The sequence below is a fragment of the Cryphonectria parasitica genome, assembly GCF_011745365.1.
Source record: "Cryphonectria parasitica EP155 unplaced genomic scaffold M406scaffold_9, whole genome shotgun sequence".
NCBI classification, from domain to species: domain Eukaryota; kingdom Fungi; phylum Ascomycota; class Sordariomycetes; order Diaporthales; family Cryphonectriaceae; genus Cryphonectria; species Cryphonectria parasitica.
The window spans coordinates 1,545,541-1,572,817 of NW_024468917.1; the positions used below are offsets into that span (position 1 = coordinate 1,545,541).

At 52.6% G+C, this 27,277-nt stretch overlaps 5 protein-coding genes across 5 annotated transcripts; 2 read left to right on the top strand and 3 right to left on the bottom strand.

The window, feature by feature from the left end:
* Positions 1 to 10,888: 10,888 nt before the first annotated feature.
* Positions 10,889 to 13,130, top strand: M406DRAFT_343011 (uncharacterized protein; the record flags this gene model as incomplete). The annotated part of the gene is made up of 4 exons (XM_040921826.1): positions 10,889 to 10,989; positions 11,114 to 11,263; positions 11,359 to 12,233; positions 12,604 to 13,130. 4 exons carry the CDS (start codon positions 10,889 to 10,891, stop codon positions 13,128 to 13,130), a joined length of 1,653 nt encoding a protein of 550 aa, XP_040771821.1.
* Positions 13,131 to 14,215: 1,085 nt separating this feature from the next.
* Positions 14,216 to 14,650, bottom strand: M406DRAFT_103520 (uncharacterized protein). Its single transcript, XM_040915070.1, has one exon. The coding sequence runs from the start codon at positions 14,431 to 14,433 to the stop codon at positions 14,242 to 14,244; it is 192 nt and encodes a 63-aa protein (XP_040771822.1). The 5' UTR covers positions 14,434 to 14,650; the 3' UTR covers positions 14,216 to 14,241.
* Positions 14,651 to 14,695: 45 nt separating this feature from the next.
* On the bottom strand, positions 14,696 to 17,842 carry M406DRAFT_47692 (uncharacterized protein; the record flags this gene model as incomplete). Its single annotated transcript, XM_040924343.1, has 5 exons — positions 14,696 to 14,804; positions 14,884 to 17,414; positions 17,481 to 17,518; positions 17,597 to 17,617; positions 17,719 to 17,842. The coding sequence occupies 5 exons, from the start codon at positions 17,840 to 17,842 to the stop codon at positions 14,696 to 14,698; spliced, it is 2,823 nt and encodes a 940-aa protein (XP_040771823.1).
* Positions 17,843 to 19,033: 1,191 nt separating this feature from the next.
* Positions 19,034 to 20,858, top strand: M406DRAFT_296298 (WD40 repeat-like protein). The gene is made up of 3 exons (XM_040919240.1): positions 19,034 to 19,222; positions 19,367 to 20,189; positions 20,290 to 20,858. The coding sequence occupies exons 1-3, from the start codon at positions 19,173 to 19,175 to the stop codon at positions 20,428 to 20,430; spliced, it is 1,014 nt and encodes a 337-aa protein (XP_040771824.1). The 5' UTR covers positions 19,034 to 19,172; the 3' UTR covers positions 20,431 to 20,858.
* Positions 20,859 to 21,218: 360 nt separating this feature from the next.
* On the bottom strand, positions 21,219 to 24,722 carry M406DRAFT_268294 (uncharacterized protein; the record flags this gene model as incomplete). The annotated part of the gene is made up of 3 exons (XM_040917926.1): positions 21,219 to 21,335; positions 21,390 to 24,359; positions 24,441 to 24,722. The coding sequence occupies 3 exons, from the start codon at positions 24,720 to 24,722 to the stop codon at positions 21,219 to 21,221; spliced, it is 3,369 nt and encodes a 1,122-aa protein (XP_040771825.1).
* Positions 24,723 to 27,277: the final 2,555 nt, after the last annotated feature.

Sequence of the window (27,277 nt, forward strand, 5' to 3'; positions counted from 1 at the left end):
AAGCACACCAGGGCAGGTTTGGTAGACCTGGTAGACCGAGCTTGTCGCCCTAGCTATGGATCGCCGCCTGAGCTAACGAGGAGCTTTGCTAGATCCGACCTGGGCCCAGCCTCTGTCTGATACTGTAACGATAATGCGAATGCGATTTACTGCGGTATGTACCATAGTACCATAGTACCTCATAACAGTAGGAAACACTGCTCTATGGAGTAAGTACTGTATATAGGTAGAGAGAGAGAGAGAAAAAAAAAATTAAGTAGACAGTAGATAAGGAGCTCGGGACTTCGATGATGACGAACCATCCCCTCTTTCACTTCGTTATCGTTGCTACTGCTGCTGCTGCTGCTGCTGTTGACGGAAACATGGCACAATGTGCTCTGCTGGTGTGTGTGTGTGTGTGTGTATACATACATATATTTGAAGTAAAATAAAAATACAGGAGAGAGCGAAGATCAACGATCGCGGTGACGAATAGAGCTTGACCAAGACAAGAAAAAGGTGTGAAGGTGTGAAGAGTATAACACGGAGAAGAAATGCGCCAGGCCACAGGCGGTGGGTGGCCGGCAGTCGACAGGGCTGCATGTGTTCTCGCGGTGTGCGGAGTAAGTACTTAGTAAGGATAGATCTTTTAGTACTTAGTAGGCGAGCTTGGGGAAAAGGGTGAGAGAGTCTAGGTCCAGGTCCAGGTCCAGGTCAAGGTCCAGGCAGCGAGGGTCCCACCTCCAACTCCTCCCCCTCCCCAAAGTCCATCCCTGACGTTTGCTGGAGTCGGGAGCCCGGGGGCTTGGCGGTTGGTTTCCTTGGTCAGGGGCCAACCTCAACCTTGGCAGCTCCTGGCAGGCTCCGCCGCGGGCTTGTCGGCACGGGCCTATGTTGTGATCGCTACCACTGGCTACCAAGCTTCCGGGCCAGGCCTACTAGGGGCCTTACAGGGCCTAGCTATGAGTGCGAGCGGGGAAGACGCGAGGGAAGGGGGGCCATACCCCTGGGACCACTGCGCTAAATGCTGTATATTCCCCAGGCTAGCTAGCAACACGCAAGCCAACCTGTTGATGACAAGTGCTGACATACAAGAGAGAAAGACCCAGAGAAGAACCCGAGCAAAAGATCAAAAATCGACGATCCAGGCCATCTGGTGCAAGCGCAGAACAAAATGCGGATCTTGACCCCCGCCTTGGATTCGCTGTGGACACACACCATGGAGAAACATGCCGAATAGGGAGCCTGGCATTGTGATTAAAACTCTCATCCCTTGTTGTTGGGCAGACATCATCTCCAGTGTCTTGCCTCACCGGTCAAGAGCAGCCTCGTCTCCCTCACTCGGCTGGGCCGTACGAGGAATTCTCATCAGCCTCGTTGCAGCGATGCGACCCTGTGCTACATCACCGGGGCATCGGCTCTTCGTGGGCCCTTTGGAAGGCCCGTGATGCTTATTGTTCCTGAGGCTCTACGCAGGGTCGCATTGCTAGACCGAGCATGTTGGGGGCGGCGCTTCATTTCCAACACCCTGGGACTTTGCCCACCTGCGTTTTTTGGTGTGACTCTCTCCTGCGGACCTGCCTGTCCGGGCTATGGCGTCGTCAGTTGGTGGCCCATCAGCAACGCAGGGTTCGAAAGAAGCAACTCCCAAGGGGAGAAAATAAATGCCCATGGACGAAACACAAAAGTGCTGCACTTTGAAATTGTGCAAGCGACAAACGCACTGCTTGCTCGCGTGCTGAAACTGCAACATTCTCTGAGCCCCGGTTTTCTTTCCCAGATATGAGATGACTGGAAGTTTATTGTCTTATGATGAAAAACGACGACGAAAACAACGTTTTGCACATATTACTCTCGTACAGACAGGGCCCCTCTCATTCTTATGACCTGAGCTTTGTGGGGTACTCGAACGCATGAAACGTACATTCCATGCAACTACTGTAGAATTCGTGGGGATCAGCCTTAGTCCCCGTCATGTTCGAGACCGACAGACGGGACGGACGCCGTTGGCTCAAGTAAAGTGATATATGATTACCCCCCAGCCAACCCTCGACGGGGCAGCGAGTCAGCCACTATTATGGCACGAATATGAGCACCCGTGAGGATTTGTGACGAGATTTCGGTGGAGGGAGAGAGAAAGAGGGGCGGGGGCGCTTTGTTGAACTTGGATCATCAATGGTCGCTGCAAAGGAACGTGCTCAGGAGCGCATTCGCATCATTCTCTGGCTCAAGTGGGTATACATTCTGTGAGTATGTAAAGGTGAAGATTGACCCGCCATGACCGCTTACGTTTCAGACTTCAAGGCTGATCTCTCATGACTAGTGCTCTTAGCTGTCAAGGCATGAAATTATGTCACAGCGACTACTTCTGAATCATCTGAAGCAGTGAGAATGACAGGAAACAGCTCAGTGTGGCGAACAACTACCACAAGCTGCCTTGAAGAAGACAAAGACAATGAAAGAGCCGTCTTTACTACTATACTCATGATGCAGACTATTATTCCTGCCAATGCTTCAAAGGCCTCGAGGTCCACCCCGAAAGGAGTTAGTGCCGTGGCTCTTATGTCCGATTCCGAACATGCTGAGATCCTTCTATACTACTGGAGTTAATTACTGTCTTGATCTTCGGACGCACGACATATTGGTCCAGCCACCGCCAAACGGCTGGACCTTTCCAAAAATACGAAAAGGAGGGGGGGAAGAAGGAAAGAGAGAGAATGTGTGTGATACAGCAGACCTGTCCACTTGGCCGCGGACCCGATGATTCCAAAGCTCTCCCTGTTACCCAGACAGAAAATAGTTCCTAATACTGCGCTCCCTGGTCACTAATATGTTCCTTCTGCAACGTCGCTGTGGTATCACTTTCAGCTGTTTACCCACATAGGCATTTCGTCTGCCTCCTCAATGGCTGCCAATATCCCGTGAGCAGTCTCGTACTTAGGCTTGTTGATTTCGCCAGCCGCCATCGTCCCAGAATAGAGGAAGGGATTGAAAAAAGAAAAAGAAAGAAACAAACTTCTTATATAAATCGTGAAACATCTCGGTCGTTCCAGAGTACTGCGAGGTGAATCCTCGCAGGGGCTGAGGCATCTGCACCATGACAGAATACAATGAAAGACCCTCACCCTGCCCTATATTCGCGCCAACATATAATTATTGCCACTATAATTGCTTTCAGCTTGGGCACACTTACTGCGGATGGGTCGGGAACTAAAAGTGAAGCAGGGGAGATAGGGTTGTGTCATATCATTCCTTGCCATATGATAGCTAATACTCTCAGCACGACAACTGGAAGTTTTCGAATCACGTTGCTCTACTTTCATCCTCTCAATTAGGAGCCAATCCAGTCTTCTCGGTGGATTTGAGCAACATATCCAGTACAGCAGCCGTATAGCGTGAGATGAAAGTTTTGTTTACCAAGCCAAACTGTGTCCTGCAAACCTTTTCAAACCGCATGTCGAGTTTATATCGAATCGACTCATCCCCTAGGATAATGTCTGAATGCCTCGTAGGAAGCACTTATTAGCCATTCTTTTCGCCCAGCTACAATGCGATTGGATGATCCTCATCCAGCGCTATTGATTCAACCGTAGTAGTCCGAAAAGGATTGAATGTAACTCCAGGCAAGGCCAAACCTGGACAGAATGGAGGTTCTCCACGGCTGTCACGGAATAGTCTGCTGATGACATTGAGACATCTTTTACATCAAGGGGAGTTTCAATAGAAAACCCTTCATCCCATTACAGGAGTCGTCATCAGACTACGTATTCACGAGACTTCCAGATAGCCATGAGGGAAAGGAAGAAACAGAGGGTGTAGGCCGTATAAGCACTTACTATATAGAAGATGGGGGCCAAGGTAGCTCAGAATGGGATGAATAAGAAGTTCCTGACAGGGTTGCTCTCAGATCTGCTTATTAATCTCTGCTGTTACGAATCCTCCACTTCTCTCCGCGTCTTCCTCTATCTCAAAAGTATCATCCATCTTGATGTGTCTACCTATATAACATGTGTTTGGGATCAAGCAACAGTTACGCTTACTTTAATCCTGCGCCTTCAGCAAAGCTAGCAAGCACTTACGAAGCTGTTCTGTTGTCTAGGGGAGAGAATAAAGAAAGAAATAAAACAGAGTGTGAAAAGGGAGCGTTGACCTTCATAAACAAACCTCTTAGAACCATATCATTGCCACCGTGATGTCAGCTTAGGCTTCTCCATTCAGTTGCACAATTTGCAACGACAAAGCGAGTCTACCAAGCAATGCGGTTCTCTCTAACTCCTAATTATGATACTATGTAAACTCACCCATTTTCAGGTGGTTTGTGGTGCTTGTAAGGGTTAATGCCTTTGTTCTCGAGGGTTTGTCCGGATCAGGCAAGACGAACCTCGACATCTTCACATGGGGCTTTCACAACCAAAAGTCCTACTCAGATCATACTCTTTGGCCATGTCTTTGTCCAGAACTGAGATGTGCAGGTTCGATTCGACCAGCAGTACACTAAAGAGCTGGGCGCGCATAGAAGGCCTCTGGTTTGCAGCAGCTTCCATTCCTAACACCGATACCCAGACGACACTTGCAAACTCTATGTTAAGGGTAGACTTGCGAAATTATCCAGACTGGCCAGGTTTACCCATCCTGTTAACATCGTCGAGCCAACACCTTCCTTTCAACCTCAGACCACACAACCCTCCTCAACGATGGGCAGGAAGTCATCTAAACAGAAGTTGAGAGCTGAGAACTCTATTCGAGGATCGCCCGTTGCCAGAGATGACGCAAGCCTAGGAGGCACATCGCAAACGACAACAGCAGCCGTCCCTCCTTCACCTCAGGAGACTGGAGAGGCTAGCGAGGCGATAGCAACCGACGGATCAAACCTTCCCTCTCCCACCATGCTTGGCCCCTCGACGGATGAAGTGGAGGCAAAGGCAGCCCCAATAACGAGTAACGAACCATCGAAAACGCCTAGCGCTGGTGGCGCGGCTCCTACAACACCACCAGCAGAAACAAACGTACTCGACGACGCTGAGTCCAACGAGACCGTTGCAGAGATCTTGACCGACGCTCTTATGGGGGGCAACCTATCTGAAGAGGTGGTGCCTCATGTTGGAGACCCGAGCCTTGGCCCTGCTCCTTTCATCAAGATGTCTCGAGAACAATGGGACGAAGTCGAGTGTGGTGGGACAAATACCAAGGCTGAGGACAATGCGGTCGAGCAAGGCGGGACCACCATGGCGGCCAGTGCAGAGATGCCAGCGGAACCAACCCCTCCCCTACGAAGTGCCTCCCAGACGGTCGCAGTACTCTTAGAAAACGAGCGAAAGCGCGCAGACGACCTCGAGGCGCGACTGCAGGCTTCCGAGGCGCAGCGACAGAAGCTAGCGGGGCAGCTCGCGGAGGCGAGGGAGAACATGAGCGACCTGTGGTATGCGCACGAAAATGCGAGCAAGGGCCGGCACCTGGACCGGCTCAAGTACGAAGACCGCATGAAGGACAAGGACGAGCTCGAGGCCGGTCTCAGAGCGCGCATCCACAGGCTGGAGGAGCAGCTGATCGAGACCAACAGGTACCGTGCCCAGGCGGCGGCGCCCGAGAGGCTGGCGAGCGAGCAGCATGCCAGATATGTGCAGGCTGAGGAGGACCTCAGGGCGGCGCTACGGCGGGAGCAGAAGCTCATCGCAGACCTCGAGAGCGAGCGTAGCAGGGCAGCACGTCTGGATGCACAGCTGATGGAGGGTCTGCCGGATATTGAGGACGAAAACGACGAGGAGGAGGAAACTCATGGCCAAGAAGGGACGCGAAAGGCTGGGAAGAGGGTCCAGGAGGCTGAGGAGCGGGTCAAGGAGGCGCAGCGCGAGACCGACCTAGCCAAACAGCAGAAAAAAGCTCTTCTGACCGAGCTAAAGAAGACGCAGGAGGCCCTGCAGGATAGTCAGTCCAATCTCTGGAAGGCACGGTCAGAGATCAATCGCCTGAACCTGAATAAGTTTCGGACAGCGAACGAATTCCTCGATCGCTACAGCGGGCTGCTTGATCCCCAGTCGCAGCTGTACCAAAACATGGTCGCCATCGCCGATTATCGGGATCGTGTTAGCAAGGCGCCCACGGATGAGCAGAGAGCCGGGGTCAGGCTCTTCAGGGACTTTCTCGAGGAGAGAACGGAGGTCCTCCGCCGGGCGATGGCTGCAGATGATCCACGACCCGTCTTGAAGGAATTCGACGACAGGTGGGAAGAGGTTGCCATCGCAAATGACTGGGGTGCGATGGTCTTCTACAAATTGTCTGCGACAAGAACTGCTGCTGCTGTCAGGTTCCAGAGCGAATCGAACAGCTCCAAGGATGCTTTGCAGGACATGATGAAGCATGCCAAAGCGGTCCAGGAGAACATGGGAGACGCCTACAATGGTGACCTGGTCGATAGGATCATTGATCTCAACGATGAAATGGAGCGCACGAGGCGGCCAAGAGGGAGGCCAAGGGCTTGAGCATGCACTGTCAGGGTGTGAGAGCTCGGGTCTTTGTTATGAGAAATTATGTTTATGAGATTGGATCGGAGGCCAGAAGAGGAAGAGGAAGGGACATTTTCCTCGTAGAGTCTCCATAGGAAGTTGTTTCACATCCCACAAGTGACAGCCACATTAAAGACCTCCATAATTTTCTGGCTATCAGAGAGGTGAAGATAGCGAGGCCTTCCCATTCTGAAAATAACCCCCAGCATGTTTTCGAAACCCGATTTTGCCAAGTCAATGGTCAACAGTGGGATAGATACTTGGGCGTCACCACTTAACCTTTGACATGCAGGGCAGCAGCCTTATCACCAGTACCTTCAAGCGGAAGGTGTGCCCACTCCAAGACTTCAAGCCATGTAGCAGCGCGTTCGCTGTCTGCAGGAACTGCAAGTTTACGACAACCCCTGACATCAGGATATGTGCCCATTCCCCGGGGTGGGCGTGCCCGGATTGAGCGACCTTCTGTCCTTTCCTCTTTTTTTGAGGCACACAGTGCGGAACGGGGTGGTTTGTTTCCTACAGAGCTTTGATATCTTTGTGTGGAAATGAACGGTAGTCAGTATGATAAAGTTGATGATAAAACCGCTGCGGGTCCGCGTGCCTGTGTCAAACGAGTATTCAGCATCTCTCAGGCGTGCTAGAGGAGAAAAAATAATCGAAAAGAATCGAGAGGAAGAAGAAAGAGAAAAGAAAGGAAAGGAAAAAAAAAAAACCGTACCTGGCCAAGAAACATCTCACCGAGATAAGAGCGTAAGAACAGCAATGCAATCGTGGAAAAAATATGCAGTCGAGAGACGGAGGAGGATGATTCTTGGCCAATATGGAGACAACACCCTTGTCGTGCTGAATATCGTGGTTTCACGTCCCCGCCCCAGGGGTGAAGCAGCGGGTGCAGCCCTTCCACGACCCGCACGGGTAGCTGCATGACAACGACGGAAGATTGTTGACTCTGTATGATTACGCGTCCGAGCAGGGTGGATATTGTGCCGACGAAAATGACGAGAGGCTGAAGGAGAGGGAGGAGGATTACGTGGTCAGAACCCACGCAGCCTAACCAGGGCCAAGAAGAGGGCAGCTGCGCCTTGGTGCCGTGGCGCTGATCGAGAACGCGCTGGGTTACCGTAGTTGGCAGGTCCGAGAGCCTATCACCTCCTAAAAATTGACTTGTTTCAAGAGGACCCCTTCACCGGGAGACAATTTTGCTGTTGGGCACGATGAGGAAAGGCGCACAGAGTTGAGGTGACGAGGCCATGAAGTCCAAGGCTGTGTGTGCTTGTGGTCCCCCCACGCCCCAACCCTATGGTAGGATAGGATAGTATAACCGTGGGATGTATAGGTGGGAAGGAGACATGATTAGAGTTTGATTGGCGCCATCGAGAAGTTGGGATTCGCGTGGTCACTGTTCAACATGGGGCAGGTCGCATTATCGGTGGAGATTGTCGACAAGAGAAGACATTCATGACATGCGGCTGCTAAGGCATCATCCTCTGCCGTGCGGGCGGCTGTGGCTCGCGTAGGTGGCAAGGGGCACCTCGGATGAACGTGGCATCTTTCTTGTCTTTTTCCCCCGGTCATCCAAGGAATTTGGATGCTGCTGTTTGGTGGAGGACTCTGAAAATATTCCGTCTGAGGCAGGGAGGCGGAAAAATACCGATGCATCCCAGCGCCAGTTCGTTTCTTGCGAGATGAGATGAATGGAGATCAGAAGCAATAGCAACCAAGATTCAAAGTTTCATTACCTGACTACCTACATGAATAAGAGATCATGCAATGACTGGGCAGGTGCTGTGGACATCCCGTCCTGCCAAGCGGGTGGTGGATCGGCCCTGCACTGCGTACCACGTAAATACCGAATAATGTGGAGCACGCGATTAACAAGCTTATTCAGACGTCCTTCTCTTCTTGTCTTCGACCATGTTCACCATGCACAAGCATGTCACCTTTTTGCAGGGCTACGATGCGCCTCATCATACCCTCCATGCATGAATGTCTCGATATTTGCCCTGAGATGAGACTAGTCTACTTTAGTAGGTAAATTTGAGGGACGTGTTGGTTGGGCCCATTCCAATTGTCTGATGAAGAAAGAGCTTGCAATTCAAAAATCCCTTGAACACAGTGCCGAGCTGCGAACCTCTCAGAAGGTTCTCTGGTGGGTTGATCCAGTCTGTCCTGCGTCTGTTGGCGGCAGGAAATCTCGACAGAATAAGAAATAGAAAAAACTACAGAATTGAAGGAAGGGGACGAAAACAAAAGTAAGAAAAAATACAAAGAAGGGGGAAACATCAGAAAAGACATATGTCTAGAATACTTTTGTTGACGGCATGGCACTTTCCTCATTTTGTCGGCTGCATGGTCTTATCAAGCCAAGCAAGATCTTCTTAAGTTATCGTGGCTGTCACTTCCTCCCCCCACAATCCTGTCCAGCACGTCATCGAGACTGTATCGGCGTTAGCTACAGGGCAAGGGCATGGCTGATCACTCACTTCAACGCGACATGCTTGTCTGTCGCCATTCCATTCCATGGCGCGCGGTTACCATTCTTTTTCTTTTCCCCCGGGGTGCCCGACACCGTTCAAGAGTACGTATTGCTTTTCCCCTTACCGATTGCAATGCGTCATGCTAATCTCAGTAGCTGCTCCGCTTATCTGTCTTTGCGGTGCGCAACAGGCTTTCGAGCAAGGTACTTACAAGACACTTCTTCAAGATGAAGGGCTCTCTTACTTCTTGGATACTTATACAGCCTAGTTGACATCTATATGCCATCTCATTCGGGCTAGACGCCCGGCGGCGCAAGATACTTCGCGAAAGGCCTCGTTCCTCTGCTTGCTGACTATCAACAGATGACATGACCGTTGACCTCTCAGCGGCTCTTTCTGTGCTGCCATTTAGAATTACGGTGCATTCCTCGACCAGCCGAATTTCCGATTGACCTGTGGCTCCACACACTTTGTGGTCACGCTGGCCGGTTTGGAATGGTGCGGAAATTTACAGAATGAGGGGGGCTACAGAGGAAAAAAAGACAGGAAAAAGCAAAGCGCTCTGGTGGCGCCTTTGGAGGTATCATGATCATATTTCTGCCGGAATAGCCTGCCAGCCGAAGTCTTTCGCGGCTGGCCCTCGTTGATTCATGCACGCATCATGCTGCATCTCACGGCTGCCCGACAATCACGGATCGTGTGCCTCCTAGATTCCTTGTGTTCCCTCCAACTCTAGTGGATGCCACTGGGCCCGAATTACCCATATTATCTGGGGAGACTCGCAGCCAGTCAGAGTGGTGTCTCATTACCACGGATGATCACTTCCCACGTCTCTTGCGACCCATCTAGATGCTGCGCTGCTTCTGGTCTGGGCACCTTGCTTCTCTTGCCTTGCCCGTCTTGGTCAACCTTTACCACTTATAATACCTGCTCAATTGGAAAATTTGCCCGGGCAAGTGCCTGTCAGATGCAAATCCCGTCACAGACCAATGCAAGTCCCCATCCCTCCCTGCGGCCAAGGCTCTGTCAAGTCTAGAGTCCATGTACATGCTGCTATCAACCCCATTTGGGGCAGACCTCGGGCTTCTCGATACTCCCTCATCATAAGGTAGGCACTCCGAGATAGCGCAGTGATGGCGTCAGAGAAAACCAGACCCCCTCCCCCTGGAGGGCAACAGCCCGTCCTTCTCTGAGGGCTTGTTGCCATCCACTTGGATAAGGGAAGTGCAGTGAGCAGTAGGAAGCGTCTGGCAAACCCGTGATATGGACATCTCGTCATGGTGTACCCTGCTTCACCTTGGCCAGGCCAGTGATTTCGACCAGGGTCTCGACGGGGTATGGAGACTTGTCTCGATCAGGCCACTCGGTTTATATCGAGGTCGTCCTGCCTTTTGCTTGTGTGTCAATATCAAGTCACTTGAGCTATAAGAACAAGCCACAACTTGTCTCAACCTCATCTATCGTGACAGCCTAGCCATCGGGCGGGGCAGACGATAAATTGACCTCCTTTGCTGCGAACCTAAACGTCTCGCCTCCACCACTTGGCAGAGCTTAGCTTTCGCCCACGGCCGGAAGGAGGCTTAGAAATCTGCTCCGTCTAGTCAGTCACCTGGCACAGAGGTCTCGTACGCCTCATATGATTTATCAACCCAACAGGCATTATTTCATACAAATTTGTGGCCTTGAGTTGAGACCGAACCGGCACATATAAACGACGACCAGTGTCCCTCCGTTCTCTGGACTTCTCCTTCTTACTTTTCTGCTCATCTGTCCAACTCCTGTACTTTCATAGCATACATCCTCAAATCAACCGTCTGAATCTATTCGATCAAGATGTCGGCGTGGACTTCCTCCTCTTCCCCGCCAGGATCAATTGCTGGAGCCTTATCCTCAGGCTGGCAGTCCAGTGGTGGTTACAATGCTGCCTCGATGCTGATCAGAACTCAAAAAAACCAGCAACAGCTACGGCGTTATGCAGCCGGAATCTGTGGCCTGATGACCATCTTCATCGTCACCCACTGGTTGCGTCTGTTATTCAACAGGCTGAGGCCGAATTCGAACAACCCAATCCGTTCAGCCTCAAGGTTTGTGTGCACATCTGGCCCCTTTGCCTGCTTTTACGTCTTCTCCGCTGATTGTGTTGGCATAATCTAGGATTCTCAGAAACCTGCTGGTCCGGAAAGTGCCTGGTTTCACGTCTAGTGGTCATGTTCTTGTAGTCGTTGCCTACGTGGCTATCAACCTGTCCTTGACCCTTACCAATGTGACAATGAGTATCTCGGGCATCGCCAACAGATGCGGGTGGTAAGTGTGAAGTGTAATTTAGGCAATCTATACTTGTATATCCTTAACGTTTCCCCCCGAGGATGTACACTTTACTGACCAAAAGTTTCTCCCAGGATGCTCTGCGCCAATTTCTGCCTCGTGGTCTTCCTCGCACTCAAAAACACTCCTCTAGCCCTCCTTAGTGCCTACTCGTACGAGCGGCTCAACGGTCTGCACCAGATCGCGGGCTACACCACGTTCGTGTTCCTCGTGCTCCACGCCTCCATGTACACCAACTACTTCCTCAGCGACAACGAGACCAAGATCTTCGAGGGCGGCTCGGTCAGGGCTGGTATCGTAGCAGGCTTCGGCTTCCTGGGCGTGGTCTTCTCTGCCACCGTGGTCCGTCACATATGGTACGAGGCCTTCCTCGTCATGCACGTCGTCTGCTTCCTGATCGCCCTGATATCTGCGAGTTACCACCAGCACGAGCTGTCCAGCGGCCTACTCGTCATTTTTTCCGTGATTGCGGGCTTGTGGGGTGCAGACCGCCTTGTGCGCGGCTCGAGGATGCTCTTCGGCTCCATCAACAACCATGCCGTCATCGAGCCCCTCCCTGACGGAGGCACCAAGATCCTCCTCGCCAAGAGGCCGCTCGGTGCCGTCCCGGGTAAGCACTGTTTTGTGTGGATCCCAGCTATCCGGAAGTTTGAGAGCCACCCATTCACGATTGCGGCTACGGAGCCTATGGAGTTTGTGGTAAATGCCTATGATGGCTTCACCCGGGACCTGCACAGTTACGCGGCGGCAAACCCTGGGGCGAAACTCATGGCGTCAGTGGACGGACCTTATGGGACATTTCCAGATCCCATGTCCTTTGATAAAGTAGTGCTCATCGCAGGAGGGAGTGGAGCTACTTTCACCTTTGGATTGGCTGTCAACATGTTGGAGAGGATGGGACCAGATTCAACCAAGACCATCGTCTTTATCTGGGCTGTCAAGAAACACGGTAAGCCATGAACCCACTTTTCTGTATCTCTGCCTCTCTCTTTCTTCTTCATTCTGCACATGCACTGCGGCCATTGGTGTGATCAAAGGATATCATATATACTCGGGGTCTCGGCATTGGCAGAGGCGGAGCTTCAATATCGAATTGATATTACCTGGGCGGGTGTGCAGCCCCATCCGGCAAAAAGGAACACGGAAAGCCACACGGGAAAATAACTTCAACCTTGAATTATCCCACGCAATCTGGCATAGCAGTCGGCAGATGCAAGGCAGCATGTACCTGTCTGCCTCTTGGCACGCATTCAACCACCCCCCACCCACCCCCCCAAAAAAGAGGACACCAGGCTGACACTTCACCGTGATACCAACAGACAACCTATCATGGTTCGCCGATCACCTCCAGACCCTCAAGACACACCCACACTCGCCCAAGGTGAACGCGTCGCTGTACGTCACGGCTGCAGCTGCGTCCGACCCCTCCACCCAGGAGAACTCAGACGCGGAGGAGGATCGACAGCAGCAGCACCAGAAACAGCAGAACGCGGCCCCTGCCATCATCAGCAGCAGCAGCGCCATCGTCAAGAGCGATGTGTCAGCCAGGCCATCGGCCGCCAGCACGCTCAGCAACAGCTACGTGGCCGCGGACCTGGAGAAAGCCGCCGCCACCAATCGTATGCTCTCTACCGACTCGTTCCACGGCCACGACCTCCGACCTGGCCGGCCCGACACCGCGACGCTCATCCGCGAGGCCGTGTCGTCGGCGCGAGCCACAGACCGGGTCCTGGTTGCCGCCTGTGGGCCGTCGGGCTTCATGAGAACCGTCCGGGATACGACGGCCAGCTTGATCCGGGGTGACGGCCCAGGAGTCGAATTGCACTGTGAGCAGTTTGGATGGTAAGGTGGTGGGGAGAGAGGGAGTGCGTTGGCGGGTCGCCCGGGGGGGGGGAGGGATTTTGGGTGGCCCCCCCTTCCTTCTTGTACACGCACACCTGCGGTATGGCGTTTCAATTACGATGGGTTTAGGTGGGCGGAAGTCTGTGCAAGGCGTGATAATGCCAAAACCATGGAGTAAGATGTGCTTTGATTCGAGGCACTGCGGACGCTGACGCTCCGAGGAGGGAAAACCAAGAGAAGTTGTGTCACCTTCCATGTTACAGTAGTTGCGTACACATGCTCGACGGAAAAACCTGGGCAGAAGAATACACATCACTTATCTCTCACATGGTTTGCATGGATTACAAGCTGAATGAATCAGATAGATGACAGACCTTCAAAATTGAAGGGACCGGAAACCTATGTTGCGATTTGTCTTGTAGGTTTCATGATTTGCCCTCCCCCTTCCCCCAACCCTTCGTTCTCAAGAAGAAGGGAAGAAAGGAAAAAGTCAAAGAGAGAAAACAAAGGTAAAATCGACACGTCGGTTGACTCCTCGCTCTAACAGACGTCACAAAGCCCAATCACTGGGGCTGTAGACGTGGTAACTACTACCTAAATAACCAAATAGGAAACTGTGCTTAGAACAACATCTCAAAACACATCCCACTCAACGCCCCACCCCCCCACGCATTGCTAATGACAATCACCTTACTAAGACGTATAAGTTTCGAACCCACTGTGGCTTGGCTTCGCTTAGAGAGTTGCTGACAGATAAGTGAAAACAGATTTCACTTCCAAGGTAACGATCATGCTTTGGGGGAAAAGGGGGGAGGGGGTTGTTCTGGTTCTTTGAGGTTGTCTGCGTCGGGCATGGATTACCATCATCTGCGAGTTCAGCCTTGAGACTACAGATATGTAGGTTCCAGAAGAGACTTATGTTTTCATGGCTTTTCTATGTGGGGTGAGGTTTATAATATGATAACGAAACAAAATAATCAATATTGGACAATGTGAATATTGGATGAGATGATACCCTGTGAAGATATATGCTTTCATGAAGCGATAGTCTCTGGAAGCATTTCCTTGCCATGCATAGTACCTCTCAGTGTGTAATCATCCAACATAGCACTGAGTTATTTTCTTCTACAACAGTTCGATGACCTGAGACACGACTTATGAGACAAACCAGGACGCAAGACACGAATACGGTACCAGGTTGAACATTGTCTTGTATTATGTAGCCCATGAAGCCATGCCATTCGTTGAGGTATCATCGTAGTCCCCCTTTCCCTCTTCTGAGGCCTGTATGTCACGTTAAGGTGCATCTATCTCGTCTCGTAATCTTTGCCAGCCGCGCCATCCGATTGTTGAAAAGACCACACACACACCGCAAACGCTTTCTACTATCCGATTTACCGTTCGCTGTTGAACACCGTTACCCATCCATCCTTGAACGCCTCTGATGAGTCGTCGTCACGTTGAGTGACGTATGCATTGTTGTTATCTTTGTGGAGCAGAGACCACATGCATGTCGAGCCCAAGTCCATCAATATTTTCGTCGATTTGGGAATTAAACCAACGGTGTATCTAGAATAGACCGTCGATCTCACCTGTCTCGGAGTCGACGTCCACGTTCAGGTATCCTGGGGCTGTGGGCAGACCAGGGATGGTCTGAATGTCAGCAGCAAGTGCGTATCTTGATAATTCAAAAAGGTTAGCACATTGTAATCTTGACTCACCCCAGTGAGCACAGAAACAACAAGAAAAGGACTCACAAATAACCAGCACCAGCCGCCATTCTCACATCACGAATCGGTACTGTGAAACCCGTGGGCGCACCCTTCAGCTCGGGGTCATGTGACAGCGAGTACTGCGTCTTGGCCACGCAGATGGGCAGGTTTCCGAAGCCCTGCTTGGTGTATGTGTCGACCTTCTTCTGCGCCAGCTCGCTAAACTCGACTGCATCGGCGCCATACATCTTCTTGGCGATGGCCTCGATGCGCTCCTGCACGGTGCCGTCGAGCCCGTAGAGCAGCTTGAAATCGTTCTTGGGTTTTTGACTGGCGGCGATGATGCCCTCGGCCAGCTTGACAGCGCCCTTGCCGCCCTCGGCCCAGTGGTTCGACAGGATGGCGTCCTCGGCGCCCGCAGCAATCGACTCCTCGCGGATGACAGCAATCTCAGCATCCGAGTCAGTCGAGAACTTGTTGATAGCGACCACAACCGGCACTCCGTACGCGCGGGCGTTCTCAATGTGTTTCTTGAGGTTGACACAGCCCTTGCGCAGAACCTCAACATTCTCCTCTCTGTACACCTGCGGAAGAGAAGCACCCGGGGAGATGGGAGGACCACCCCCGTGGACCTTGAGCGCACGGACCGTAGCAACGACCACGACAACATCAGGCACAAGACCAGATGTCCGGCATTTGATGTTGAAGAAGCGCTCGCCGCCCATGGTGAAGTCGAAGCCGGCTTCGGTGATGACGAAGCCAGCCTTGGCCTCGTGGTCCTCATCGGGCTCCGTGCCAGCCAGCTTCAGGGCCATCTTGTCAGCGAGGATCGAGCTGTTGCCAATGCTGATGTTGGCGAACGGGCCGGCATGCACAAACACGGGCGTGCCCTCGAGGGACTGCATCAGATTGGGCTTGATAGCATCCTTCATGAGAGCAGTCAGAGCCCCACCTGCGCCGATGTCGTCGCATGTCACCGGATCGCCGTTTCGGGAGGTTGCAACCACCATGCGGCCCAGCCTCTCCCGCATGTCCTGCAAGCTTGTGCTCAGAGCCAGGATGGCCATACACTCGCTGGCCACAGAGATGTCGAATCCTGTCTCCCGAGTGTGGCCCTTCTCGGTAGGGGCTGTGCCGACAGTGATCCCTCGCAGGTGACGGTCGTTGACGTCGAGCACCCTGCGCCAGGTGATGGTCTCAGGGTCGATGTCCAGTCTTGCAAATCTGTGGATCTCGTCCTCGGTCAGGTCGTCAGGGTTGGTCTTGTCGATGCCAAGCTTCTTCAGGCGGCGGAACATGACAGGCGCAAACTGCCGCTTGCCATTCTTGGCTGGGACGAGACGCCTGTACAAGGGGCCGTCCTTCTGTGTGTTCTCATGGAACATGCGGGTCTCGATGGCGGCCGCCAAAAGGTTGTTGGCAGCGGTGATGGCGTGGATGTCTCCCGTGAGATGCATGTTGAACTCGTCCATAGGAATGACCTGACTATAGCCACCACCAGCAGCGCCACCCTTGATGCCAAACGTAGGGCCCTGGCTGGGCTGACGCACGTTGGCGAATGTGATCCTCCCAACGTGCGCGCCAAGGGCTTGGGCCAGACCCATTGTCGTGGTGGACTTGCCCTCTCCGAGCGGGGTGGGCGTGATGCCCGTGACAACCACGTACTTGCCATTCTGGCGGTGGGCCAGACGCTTGAGGAGGGACAGGTCGACCTTGGCCTTGTACGCTCCATAGGGCTCCAGCTCTCCCGGAGCGATGCCCGTCTCCTCAGCCACGCGGGTGATCTGCTTGGGGACCTGCGCTCTCGACACGGCAATGTCTGAAGGGACTGGGTCCTGCAGCTTCAGCGGCAGAGGCGTCACCTTCCTGCTCTTCTGCTTCTCGAAGTACTGCGTGGTGGAGTTGACGACGTTTTGTAGCAGCATGGCCACGGTCATAGGGCCGACGCCGCCGGGAACGGGCGTGATATGAGAAGCCACCGCGGCTGCAGCCTCGTACTCAACATCTCCCACAAGGCGCTGGCCAGACTTTTTGGTATCATCCGGAATGTAGTTGGTGCCGACGTCGATGACAATGGCGCCAGGCTTGAGCCATGAGCCTTTGATGAAAGCAGGCTGACCAATAGCGGCGACGACAACATCGGCCTGCTTCACATGTGCCTCGAGGTTCTGCGTCTTGGAATGGCATACAGTGACGGTGGCGTCCGCATTCCTGAGCAAACTGCTCACTGGAGACCCCACGATATCACTCCGGCCAATCACGACGGCATTCTTGCCCTTGAGGTCAACACCCGTCTCCTTCAGGAGCACCATGACGCCCTGTGGGGTGCAAGGGGTGAATAGGGGGTGGCCGCCTCGCTTGGCAAGCTCCCCGATGTTGTCAGTGCCGAAACCATCGACATCCTTCTCTGCATGCACTGCCGATGTGATGGCGTACTCTGATATGTGCTGAGGAAGTGGCAGCTGGACCAGGATTCCATGGACCGCGTGGTCGTTGTTCAGCTTGGTGATCTGCTGGAGCAACTCTGCCTCGGTGACATCGGCAGGGAGATGAATCAGTTCGCAAAGGATGCCAGCCTAGATTTCCAGCCGATTTAGGCGTCAACGTACTCTTGAGTCACAAGGGTATCGGGTTGGACTCACCTCAGACGCAGCCTTGAGCTTCATGCGAACATAAGTAGCTGAGAGCGAGTGGTCAGCCAGTCAGTCATGCGCAAAAGGAGTCACAGTCGCCGACCATATAGGGCAGCAGCACTTACAAGAATCACTACGATCACCGACTTTTCAAGAACCAGAAAAATATGGTCAGCAGTCAGCGCGTCATCAGGGTCAAGGATGTGAGTGCATGCTTTCACACACACAAAATTCTCTGGATACACACCTTGAATGATCTTCAGGGATGGGATGAACCTCGGGTTGACCTGCTTCTTGGCCTCGATCTCTGCGTGGAGGCTCTCACGAATCCTCTTGGCGATGGCAGTGCCATCGATCTTGACGGCCCCCATAGCTTGTTTCGATGAAGAGTGTGCCTTGCCGAGTGCGTTCTGTGATGCAAGAGGCGAAAGGTGTGAGGTGGAGGTCCTCTTCCTGGTGAATGAAGGACGTAGTAGAAAAGGACCGGCACTGGGAGCAGACAAATTATGAGCCGTAAATCTCCGAACCGGGGCAGCAGCACGAGTAGGAGCTCGAGGGTGGCAGAATCGCGGGGCTCCGGTCCGGGCGGCTAGATTTGCAGAAACCGTCTTTATCTGGGCTTGTTGTTGGGCCCTCTGACCGCCGCCACTGACGCGCCTTTGCATTGATGCCAGGTGCTGCCTGGCGGATGAGCAAGAGGCCATGACTGTTTGTTCTATCTTAATTTTCCGTATGGAGATGATGGACGAGACGGATGAGAGGCTCGATGATGGGCACGATAGCTGATGATCCTTCAATGGCTCATCAAGAATGGACGGTGACTCAAAGGAACAAGGAAGGTAAAGTCTCCAGGTAGTCGCGTCCGCAGATGATTTTGACTATGACTCGATTAGGGCTCTAGTAACCCTTGCGTCTTCAGACTGAGAGAGCAAGAAAAAGAAGAAAAAAAGCAGATCAGAAACTGTCCAATGCTCCACACAGCAGGTAGAGGGGATACTAAATGCATAATGTATTCGATTGAGATGACATGAGACGGAGAGGAGAGAAGAAGAAAAAGAGAAGGCGGGCAGAAGGGCATCACAGTGTCAAGTCATGGTCACCCGAGCCGTGCTGGAGGAAAAAGCCAGTCCGACTCCCAAAAGAGGAGTGACCAATTGAACATTCAGGGGGCCTGTTTCGATGACTGATATTTACGAGATGAATATGCCTTGTCCGGGTGGAGTTCTGAAGCCGTACTACCTGGTAGATGCAAGTGTGCCTGTGAACAGGTTGAAACGAAGAGGGTAAAGTATGCGTCACATCGACCGACACCACCACCCTCTCCGAACCCAGGGCTGTTGTTGTTTGGGTGAGCGTTTGTGTGGGATGGAGCATTGAGTGCAGGGTTAGGGTTGTCTTACCAAAACCAGAAGGCGGTGAAGGAGGAAAGGGCATGTCTCCCCATCTCGAGGGCAGGGCAGGCAAGGCACCAGTTCCAAATAGGACCCAGGCCAAAAAGAAATCCAAACCGCACACAATGCCCCACTATCATCAGCTTTGTCCCATTCCCAACTTCTGCCACCCAAAAGACGACAACCCGATCCGTACATAAATCCCACCAACGAACCACCTGTCCTCGACCATCACCCTTACCTGCTCCCTCGATATCGAGACAAATTTACCTAGACAAGATATTCGAGAGACAGCCATAACCCTGCCAACATGAGGCCCATTCTCCTTGCGGGCCACGAACGTGCCCTCACACAAATCAGGTACATTTCCCCCTCCCACCACCCGCCAACCATAATCTTCTCGACCCGCCAAATGTGCCAAAAGGGCCACTCAACCCATCTCTCACGGTCGTCCAGTATCGTGTTGTCCCTGCTGACACAAGCTCTCTTCCTCCCCCACCACAGATACAACCGTGATGGCGACATCATCTTCTCTACCGCCAAGGATCAACATATCTGCGCCTGGTTCTCCCACAATGGCGAGCGCATGGGTACATACCACGGCCATCAGGGTGCCATCTGGACCGTCGACGTCGACCCGACCTCTACTGTCATCGCGTCAGGCTCCGCTGACAACACCATCAAGCTGTGGGAGGTCCAGACCGGCAAGTGCCTGATGACCTGGGACTTCCCCACCGCCGTCAAGCGCGTCGAGTTCTCCGAGGACGGCACCAAGCTGCTGGGCGTCACCGAGAAGCGCATGGGCCATCTGGGCACCATCGTCGTGCTCGACGTCAACTGCGATCCGACCGCCGAGCAGAACCCTGAGAAGGTCCTAACTATCGTCTGCGACGAGAGCAAGGCCACCGTTGCCGGCTGGAGCTACCTGTCCAAGTACATCATCGCCGGCCACGAGGACGGCTCCGTCAGCCAGTACGACGGCAAGAACGGCGACCTCATCTACAACATCCCCGTCCACGAGCTCGGCTGCCAGGTTACGGACCTGCAGTGGAACCCAGACAGGACCTACCTCATCACCGCAAGCAAGGACAAGACCGCCAAGCTCATCAGCGCCCGTGACCTCGAGGTGCTCAAGACCTACCCCGCAGACACCCCTCTGAACAGCGCCGCCATCACTCCCAAGAAGGACTTTGTCATCCTCGGTGGTGGCCAGGCTGCCATGGACGTCACCACCACCTCTGCGAGGCAGGGTAAGTTCGAGGCCAGGTTCTACCACAAGGTCTTTGAGGAGGAGGTTGGACGTGTCCGTGGACATTTCGGTCCTTTGGTAAGTGTTTCTTCCTGTGGCGGTGTCCCTTATTGCTCCTTACTGCTACTGTTCCTCACGTCTTCCCCTTCCCTTCTGCTCACACCTTGATTACTTTCAGAACACCGTCGCAGCAGACCCCACCGGCAAGGGCTACGCATCCGGAGGAGAGGACGGTTACGTGCGCGTGCACCACTTTGACAAGGGCTATTTCGACTTCCTGTACGAAGCCGAGAGGGAACAGCTCAACAAGCTGTCGTGATCTCTTAGATACTGCGCAATGGGGAATTGGCGGGGAAGGGAAGAAGAAGAGGAAGAGATTTCCTTGTCAAAATTTCAGGGGCATAGAAATCAGGCGTTCTCGGCAAAAAAACTATTGCAGGTTCACGGGATGGGATTGCGAATGTTAGGATTTGATATCATGAACCAGAAGTTGATTCAAAGTCATCTAATGAGCATCCTGATACCGGAGCTGATTGTGCTTGGTCAACAGAAACGAGGCATGTAGGCTGGGGAGGGGGGATCAGGCTTTGGGGGTAAGAGGTGAAACGAGAGCAGATGGAGGCCGCGGCGGTTGGCAAGAGACGCGCGAGATTTCCGCCGCGGACCACAAGGAATCAGGCCTTCTTAAGGACAGGCCGTTCGGGTTGCAGAAGCAAGTTTATGATAACAAGTCATTTCTCTGTCTTCTCGTGTGTGCGTGCGTGTGAAGGTAGTCGACGGACGGTGCATTTGAATGACAACAGCAGAAATCCATTGACGCCAACTAGACATACTGATCTACCCGTCTCTGTTCTCAACAAAAGCCAACGCCCCCCAGTCGTTCCCATCTAACACTGTGCGACTTTTTCTGTCCTCCAGCAATATGATGTAGATGAAAACCCCCAACTCCCGTGAACTCCGCAAGCCCAGGAGGAGTCTTCTCTAAACAGAGACAGCATGAGCAGTCACTCGCCCACTCGCTCCGAACCTGTATCTCAACCTCGCCCTGCTCCTCTAGACTGGCCACAGATAGGAGAAAGAAAATACAAGGAACAGTAGTCCGACAGCTTATTTCTTCTTACCCTTGCCCTTGGCCTTGGCGGTCGATTGATTCGAGGCTACGCTTGAGGCGCGGGAGGGCGCAGCGGAGCTGCCCTTGGACTTGACATTATCAAGAGCCTTATTCTATTCACTTAATTAGTGGCCGCTTTACCAAGAAGTGAGAACTGCTTAACGTACCTTGACACCGTTGGACGACTTCGCCTTCTTCTTGACCGGAGCTCCGACAACGCTATCGTCGTCATTCTCTTCATCCTCCAGTTCGCGCTTCTGCTTGCCGTTGACCCCGTTTGCGGACGGCTTGATATCTTCGAATTCCTTGACTATCGTGGTGAGTAGGGTGGTGCATCGCCGCTTGAGCTCATCCGCCGTGCGGCTTAGGAAGAACCAGTCAAAGCGGAACAGAGGGCTCTCCCGGATCTCGTCGCGAATGATGTCGTAAATACCCTCCTTGTCCAAGCCGTGCTTGTCCAGTTGCACTAGCAAGAACCTGTCCTCCTCCTCGCTGTAGACCTTCTTGTTTGTAGTGCTGACAGAATAATTGATCCTCAATTGCTGCAGAGGTACACGGTAGAGTGACATCTTCTTCCGTAGCGTCTTGCGCTGGTGCTCGATCTTCTTCAGCTTCTCCTCGCCGTCCTCGATGTGTTTGATAAACTTTTGCCAGTCCGAAATCTCCTTGTACCGCTGCCAGAACACCTTTGCGTACTGCTTGATCTCAGCAGCATTCTTGTTCTGGCATTGCTGCGCGATACCCTCATAATTGTTTCGACCGTAAGTATGAGAGCCGTTGATGAACTGCTGGAAGTCACGGCGATTCCATGACTCAAAGCCCTCCTTGGCCAGCTCTTCTTTCTCTGCCAGTTCCTCCTCATTCAGGGCCGTAGCCTCGTCGATGATATGCTGTTCAAGCTCTTGGTCCATCTTGCGAGTGTCCAGCGTGTCCTCGTCGCCGTCTGATAGGGGAACTTTGTATCCTATCTCTTTTCGATAGAATGCAGTCTCCCGCTCTTGAAGTTCTTTCAACCTCGTGGGGTAGAACTGGTAGTCTTGGATAGAGATCTGCCGTGGTGCTCGTGGGGCCTTGGGCTTGGTGTCGGCCGTGCGACCACCGGTCTGCAGAGCCTGCTTGTAGTACTTGTCTATCGAGTAGAACTGCTCCTTTCGCTCTCGCTTGGCAGGGTTGATCCAATTGATGCCAATGTCCTTTTTGGCGTTGGTGAAATCCTTGCCGTTCCATTCGTAGGCCGACTCCGAGCTGAACTTCTGAAGATCATCAAGACCAAGTTTCTCGTACTTGGCATTCAGTTCTTTGGTTCGATTTTCGCCGGCTGCCAGGATGGCGTCAATGTCATCCTCCGTCATGGCAGCACCCTTCTCTGCGACAACACCGGTGGCACCCTTGGTCTGGAAGACGTTCTCCGCACCATGCTGGATCATTGACAACAGCTCGTCTTTATTCGCCGCAGCTTTCGCCGCGTTCTGGGCACGACCCTGCTGGATGACGAGCTGGTCAAGACGCAGCTTTTGTGCAGCACGCTCGAGAACCTTCTCTTCGATCGCATTGTCTGTCACAAATCTGTAGACAACGACCTGCTTGGTCTGGCCGATACGATGAGCCCGGTCCATGGCCTGCAGGTCGGCCTGAGGATTCCAGTCACTATCGAAAAGAACGACAATGTCAGCCGTTGTGAGGTTGATACCGAGACCACCTGCACGCGTTGTGAGGAGGAAGATGAACTTCTCGGAATCGGGCTTGTTATAGTCATCAATCGCAGCAATACGATCCTCATGGGCCGTGCTCCCGTCAATTCGGCAATACTTGTATTGCCTGAAAACACAGTAATCCTCGAGAATGTCGAGGAGACGACTCATTTGGGAGAAGATCAGGACGCGACTGCCTTGTTTTTGGAGTCGCTTCAGGAGCCTGTCCAAGACGAGCATTTTGCCAGCGTTGAAGACGAGATGCTCGTCGGTCGTATAGGGAGGACCCGGCTCAGCTCCTTCGAACAGATAAGGATGGTTGCAGCACTTCCGCAGTTGCATGACAATATTCAACAGGCGCGTCTTGGACTCCTTCTTGCCGCCGGCCCCGTTCACGGCGTCAATGTCCTTCTCTAGGATCTTTTGATACCACTTGACCTGCATTTCTGACATGCCGACGTAAAGATTAACCTCTTGCTTCGGGAGGAGGCTCTTCTCGACGTCTGCCTTGACACGCCGCAGCAAGAAGGGTCGTAGAACACGGTGCAGCTGTTGAACAACAGTATCCTGGTCACGATCCTGCCCAGAAAACCACTGGTCGAATGCTTCAGAGTCGCCAAAGACATCAGGGAGTAGGAAGTTGAGCAACGCCCACAGCTCGTGAAGGTTGTTTTGAAGTGGGGTACCCGTGATCAACAGGCGGTTGCGCGAGTTGAAAAGCCTAATGACTTGGGCGAGCGAGGACTCCTCGTTCTTGATACGGTGGGCCTCGTCAATGATGATGTACTCCCAAGCAAATTGCTTCAGATGGGACTTCTCGCGGAGAATCATTTCGTAGCTTGTGATGCAGACGTCAAAGGACTCGTCCTTCAGTCTGTCCTGGATGAGTTTTGCTCTCTCCTCCTTGGCACCTTGAAGTACCAGCACGTTGACCTCGGGAGTCCACCTGGCAAATTCTCGCTTCCAGTTATCCAAGGTAGACTTGGGGACTGTGATGAGGTGCGGTCCGGTAATGCCCATAATGTGTCGCAGGTAGCCGAGAAAAGATATTGTCTGCAGAGTTTTGCCAAGGCCCATTTCGTCGGCCAGAATGCCCGAGATTCCATTCTCATGCAACGAGATCAGCCAGTTGAGACCCGCGACCTGGTAGTCCCTCATCTGGCCTTTGACGAAGGGCGGCGATTCCCGGAAGACTGTCTCAGCAGAGCCACCCTGCTTCTCATCTTTCAGAAGCTCCGCGTCTTCCTCTGCTTCGGTCCGACGAGTTCTTCCTTGAGCGCCGCCTTGACGGTTCGCGGCCTTTTTGGATTTCGCCTGCTCTGCATTCTGGCGATCTATCTCCTCCATGATCTCGCGGATCTTGGGGTTCGGGTTCGTTTCGATGAAGTGACGGAAGAGATCTGTGAGACCGAGAAGGTAGCGGAAACGCCGAAGAGAATCATCTTCCTGTAATTTCGATTGGTGTCAGATCCAGCATCAATATCATCTGCAAGTTGGCTTGCTCAAACAGGAAATGGTAACTCGTACCTTGGACTCGCCCAGCCTGTCATGCTTCTTGCCAAAGATGCTTCGTCGCAGCTGGTTGGCTTCCGAGCGTCGTTTTCGGCCGTCTGGCACTGCGTCCCCGAAAACACTGCTGGCTGTAGTGTTTGGGTTGGTGTCGGAGTCAGTGTAGTCCGGGGTCTCATCAACATCCTGCTCTCGAAAGTCAGCTTTGCGCGGGTTTGCGTTGCTCAGTCGCAACGTGCAGACAGGCAGAAATTCCAGACGGATGTCATTTACTTCACTAAGAAATAGAATACGTACCATTGAATCATTTACGTTCCTCCCATCGTCGGAAGCTTCATGCATTGACGCGTCAGTGTCGTCGTTGGCTTTTGGCCTCGGAGCCATGTTGGGAGGTCGTAGCCGAAGGGACTCTTAACGCGCCTAGACGCGCCGAAAAAAGTGAGCTGGAAGGTATGCGTGCTTCTCTTGGATGATCGCACGTGGCTTTGTGATAATTATAGGGTTGGTTTGTGGAGGATTACGACGGCTTTGATCTTGGGTTGGAATTAGTCGCGGGTGCGAGGTCGAAAAGTTGAGAAGTGGTGGTCGAGGTAGAAGAGGAGGAGTAGCAGTTAAGTGCACTACAAAATTCCGAACGCGAGTCGCAGTGCTGCGGGATAGGGGCGCAGGGATGCTTACTACGGCAGGCACGCTAACGTGAATAGAGATGTGCGGCTCCAAAGGCTTCTCTGCCGCAGTACATGGAACGAAGGCAACTGAGCATCCTGCCTCGTACTCAGTATAGGGCACCGCCGTCTGAATCTCATTATTAAAACACAACTCAGCAGGTATTGACTCGCGAGGGCTGTGATTGTCTGGCTTCCAGTCTCTGAGCCCTGCGGACTCTTCACAAGGCTATGACGCATGCCACTTTCATAAGACTTACAAGGCTATGAAGTAGGACACCATTTCTCGAACTGTAGCGAAATAGCAACATCTCTTCAAGGGCATGAAAAATCAGTCTCGTGTCATGTTGTATTCGATAGTTAGATGTCCAGCTCTTGTACAGAAAGTTCCTTGTGGGGTAAATTCACAAAAAAGCACCCAAAAAAGGACAGTGCGAGCAGCGCAGTGTATTTGCAGCTGTGCATATACGATAAAGCCACCATTTTCTAGCTGCTGAATAACCTTCCCATATCATATTGCTGAGAACATTGCAACACCAACTCGTTTAATTCAATTTCCAATGGCAGCTGTCCTCGTCGCAAGGAAAATGGTGTATGTTCACTGACAGGATGCACCTGAGTGATGTTACAAGCCGATGTTGTCCAAGCGATAAGAGGAAATGGCTGATAAGACTTTCTGCAGCCCCCACCATGAGCAAATGACGTTGGTTGTTTTTGTGTCTGAACAATAGGGTGGGACTGCCTACAACTGATGAATACTGTTGCTTCACTGGGCTTACAGGGCTAGACAGCCTGAAAGGTTCAACGCAGAAATGGTAAATGAGAGAGGGACTGTCACATATTTCAACAACTTGAGCAGACTTATATCAGTCCTGGAGTAAGGATACAACAAGGACTCTCCCAACACACACAAATTCTTCTGTCAAAGCTCTCGTGATAAGGAGAAGCACAATCAAAGTAGAAAATTCTGAGCCCTGCACTCCAGGGCTTTTGTTGAGGCCAATAATTCCCCCGTATTCATTAGAAGAACATTTTCAGCATTACTTATAGCAACTCCTGGAAAATCTTTAGCACATGTCTCCTCCCTTTTGCTAAATTACTAACCTTACTAACCTTCTTGGAATTATCTCCTCTGTTACCACGACTAAGCGAGGTGGCAGCGGCTTCAATTCACAGGCGCAGCAAACTCTACGCTGCTCAAAGTCATGACCATAAGAACAAACAAGCTTGAGCAAGACAGATGCTCAATATCTGTCCTATGATGTGTCGAACCAATTTTTTGCTTCTGGAGCTTGGACAAGGAGGAGGAAAGTGTAAAAGGGTTGTGAGGGGAGGAGGCGACATTCATTTTCTGTTAAGGCTGACAGTTGACAGGAGCCAGTCATTCTGCTACAGGGTTATACAGGGCCTGCAGCCTTCCAAGCTCGAAGCGCAAGGTTACAGAGGTACCTCCAGCTCCGAGGTTTCTCGCTGCCCTGACGTCCCACCCGAAGCGAGCGCAGAAACTGCGCCAGACGACGACTCGTGGCTTCACACTGGGAAGGGGGCGATAAGTCAGGCCAGGCTGTCTTCTTCCCATCACCCTTCAGGTCTAACCACAAATTTAGTCACTCGCTTTCTTGGGGAGGAAAAGTTATGAATCTGTGGCTCACCCTCTCTCTCTCGCCATCGAGTTGCCAACATTGAGATCGAGATCCACTATAGATACAGTGGTAGATAGAACCGACAGGAACCGCCTAGGACCCGACAGAAGAGATACGTGAGTTTTACCCGCCGAGGTCCCGCACCTAAAACTCAAGGCCTTCTTCCTCTTTAGCCCCCGGTCTAGGTCAGATACTGGGATCCACACACGCAAACGCATTCACCACACTTGGCGCTGTGCCAACGCAAACCCAAGGGGCCCACATAGGCAGAAAAGCCCCGCCAGAATCTCATTTGCGCCTAATAAACAGTCATTTTCCCCATTTCACCTCGACTGGCAGCGTCACCGACAGACAAGACCACCTTTGTTCACCTCGGCGCCACCTCAGGAGACACCACCATCCCCTTGAGACGACAATTTAACGACAAGGCACGACAAGACAAGACACCCCGCTCGGCGACGCACGACGCTCGACTGACGCACGACGTTATCACGACAGCCTCTCGCTCTCTCTTTTCACTGACGACCACCCCGCCTTTGGTCGGACA

Coding starts and splice junctions, on each gene's coding strand:
- M406DRAFT_103520 (XM_040915070.1), bottom strand. CDS start 14,433: ATGCACCTTAACGTGACATACAGGCCTCAGAAGAGGGAAAGGGGGACT.
- M406DRAFT_296298 (XM_040919240.1), top strand. CDS start 19,173: ATGAGGCCCATTCTCCTTGCGGGCCACGAACGTGCCCTCACACAAATC. Junction 19,223..19,366: donor CGTGCCCTCACACAAATCAG/GTACATTTCCCC, acceptor CCCCCACCACAG/ATACAACCGTGATGGCGACA. Junction 20,190..20,289: donor GTGGACATTTCGGTCCTTTG/GTAAGTGTTTCT, acceptor GATTACTTTCAG/AACACCGTCGCAGCAGACCC.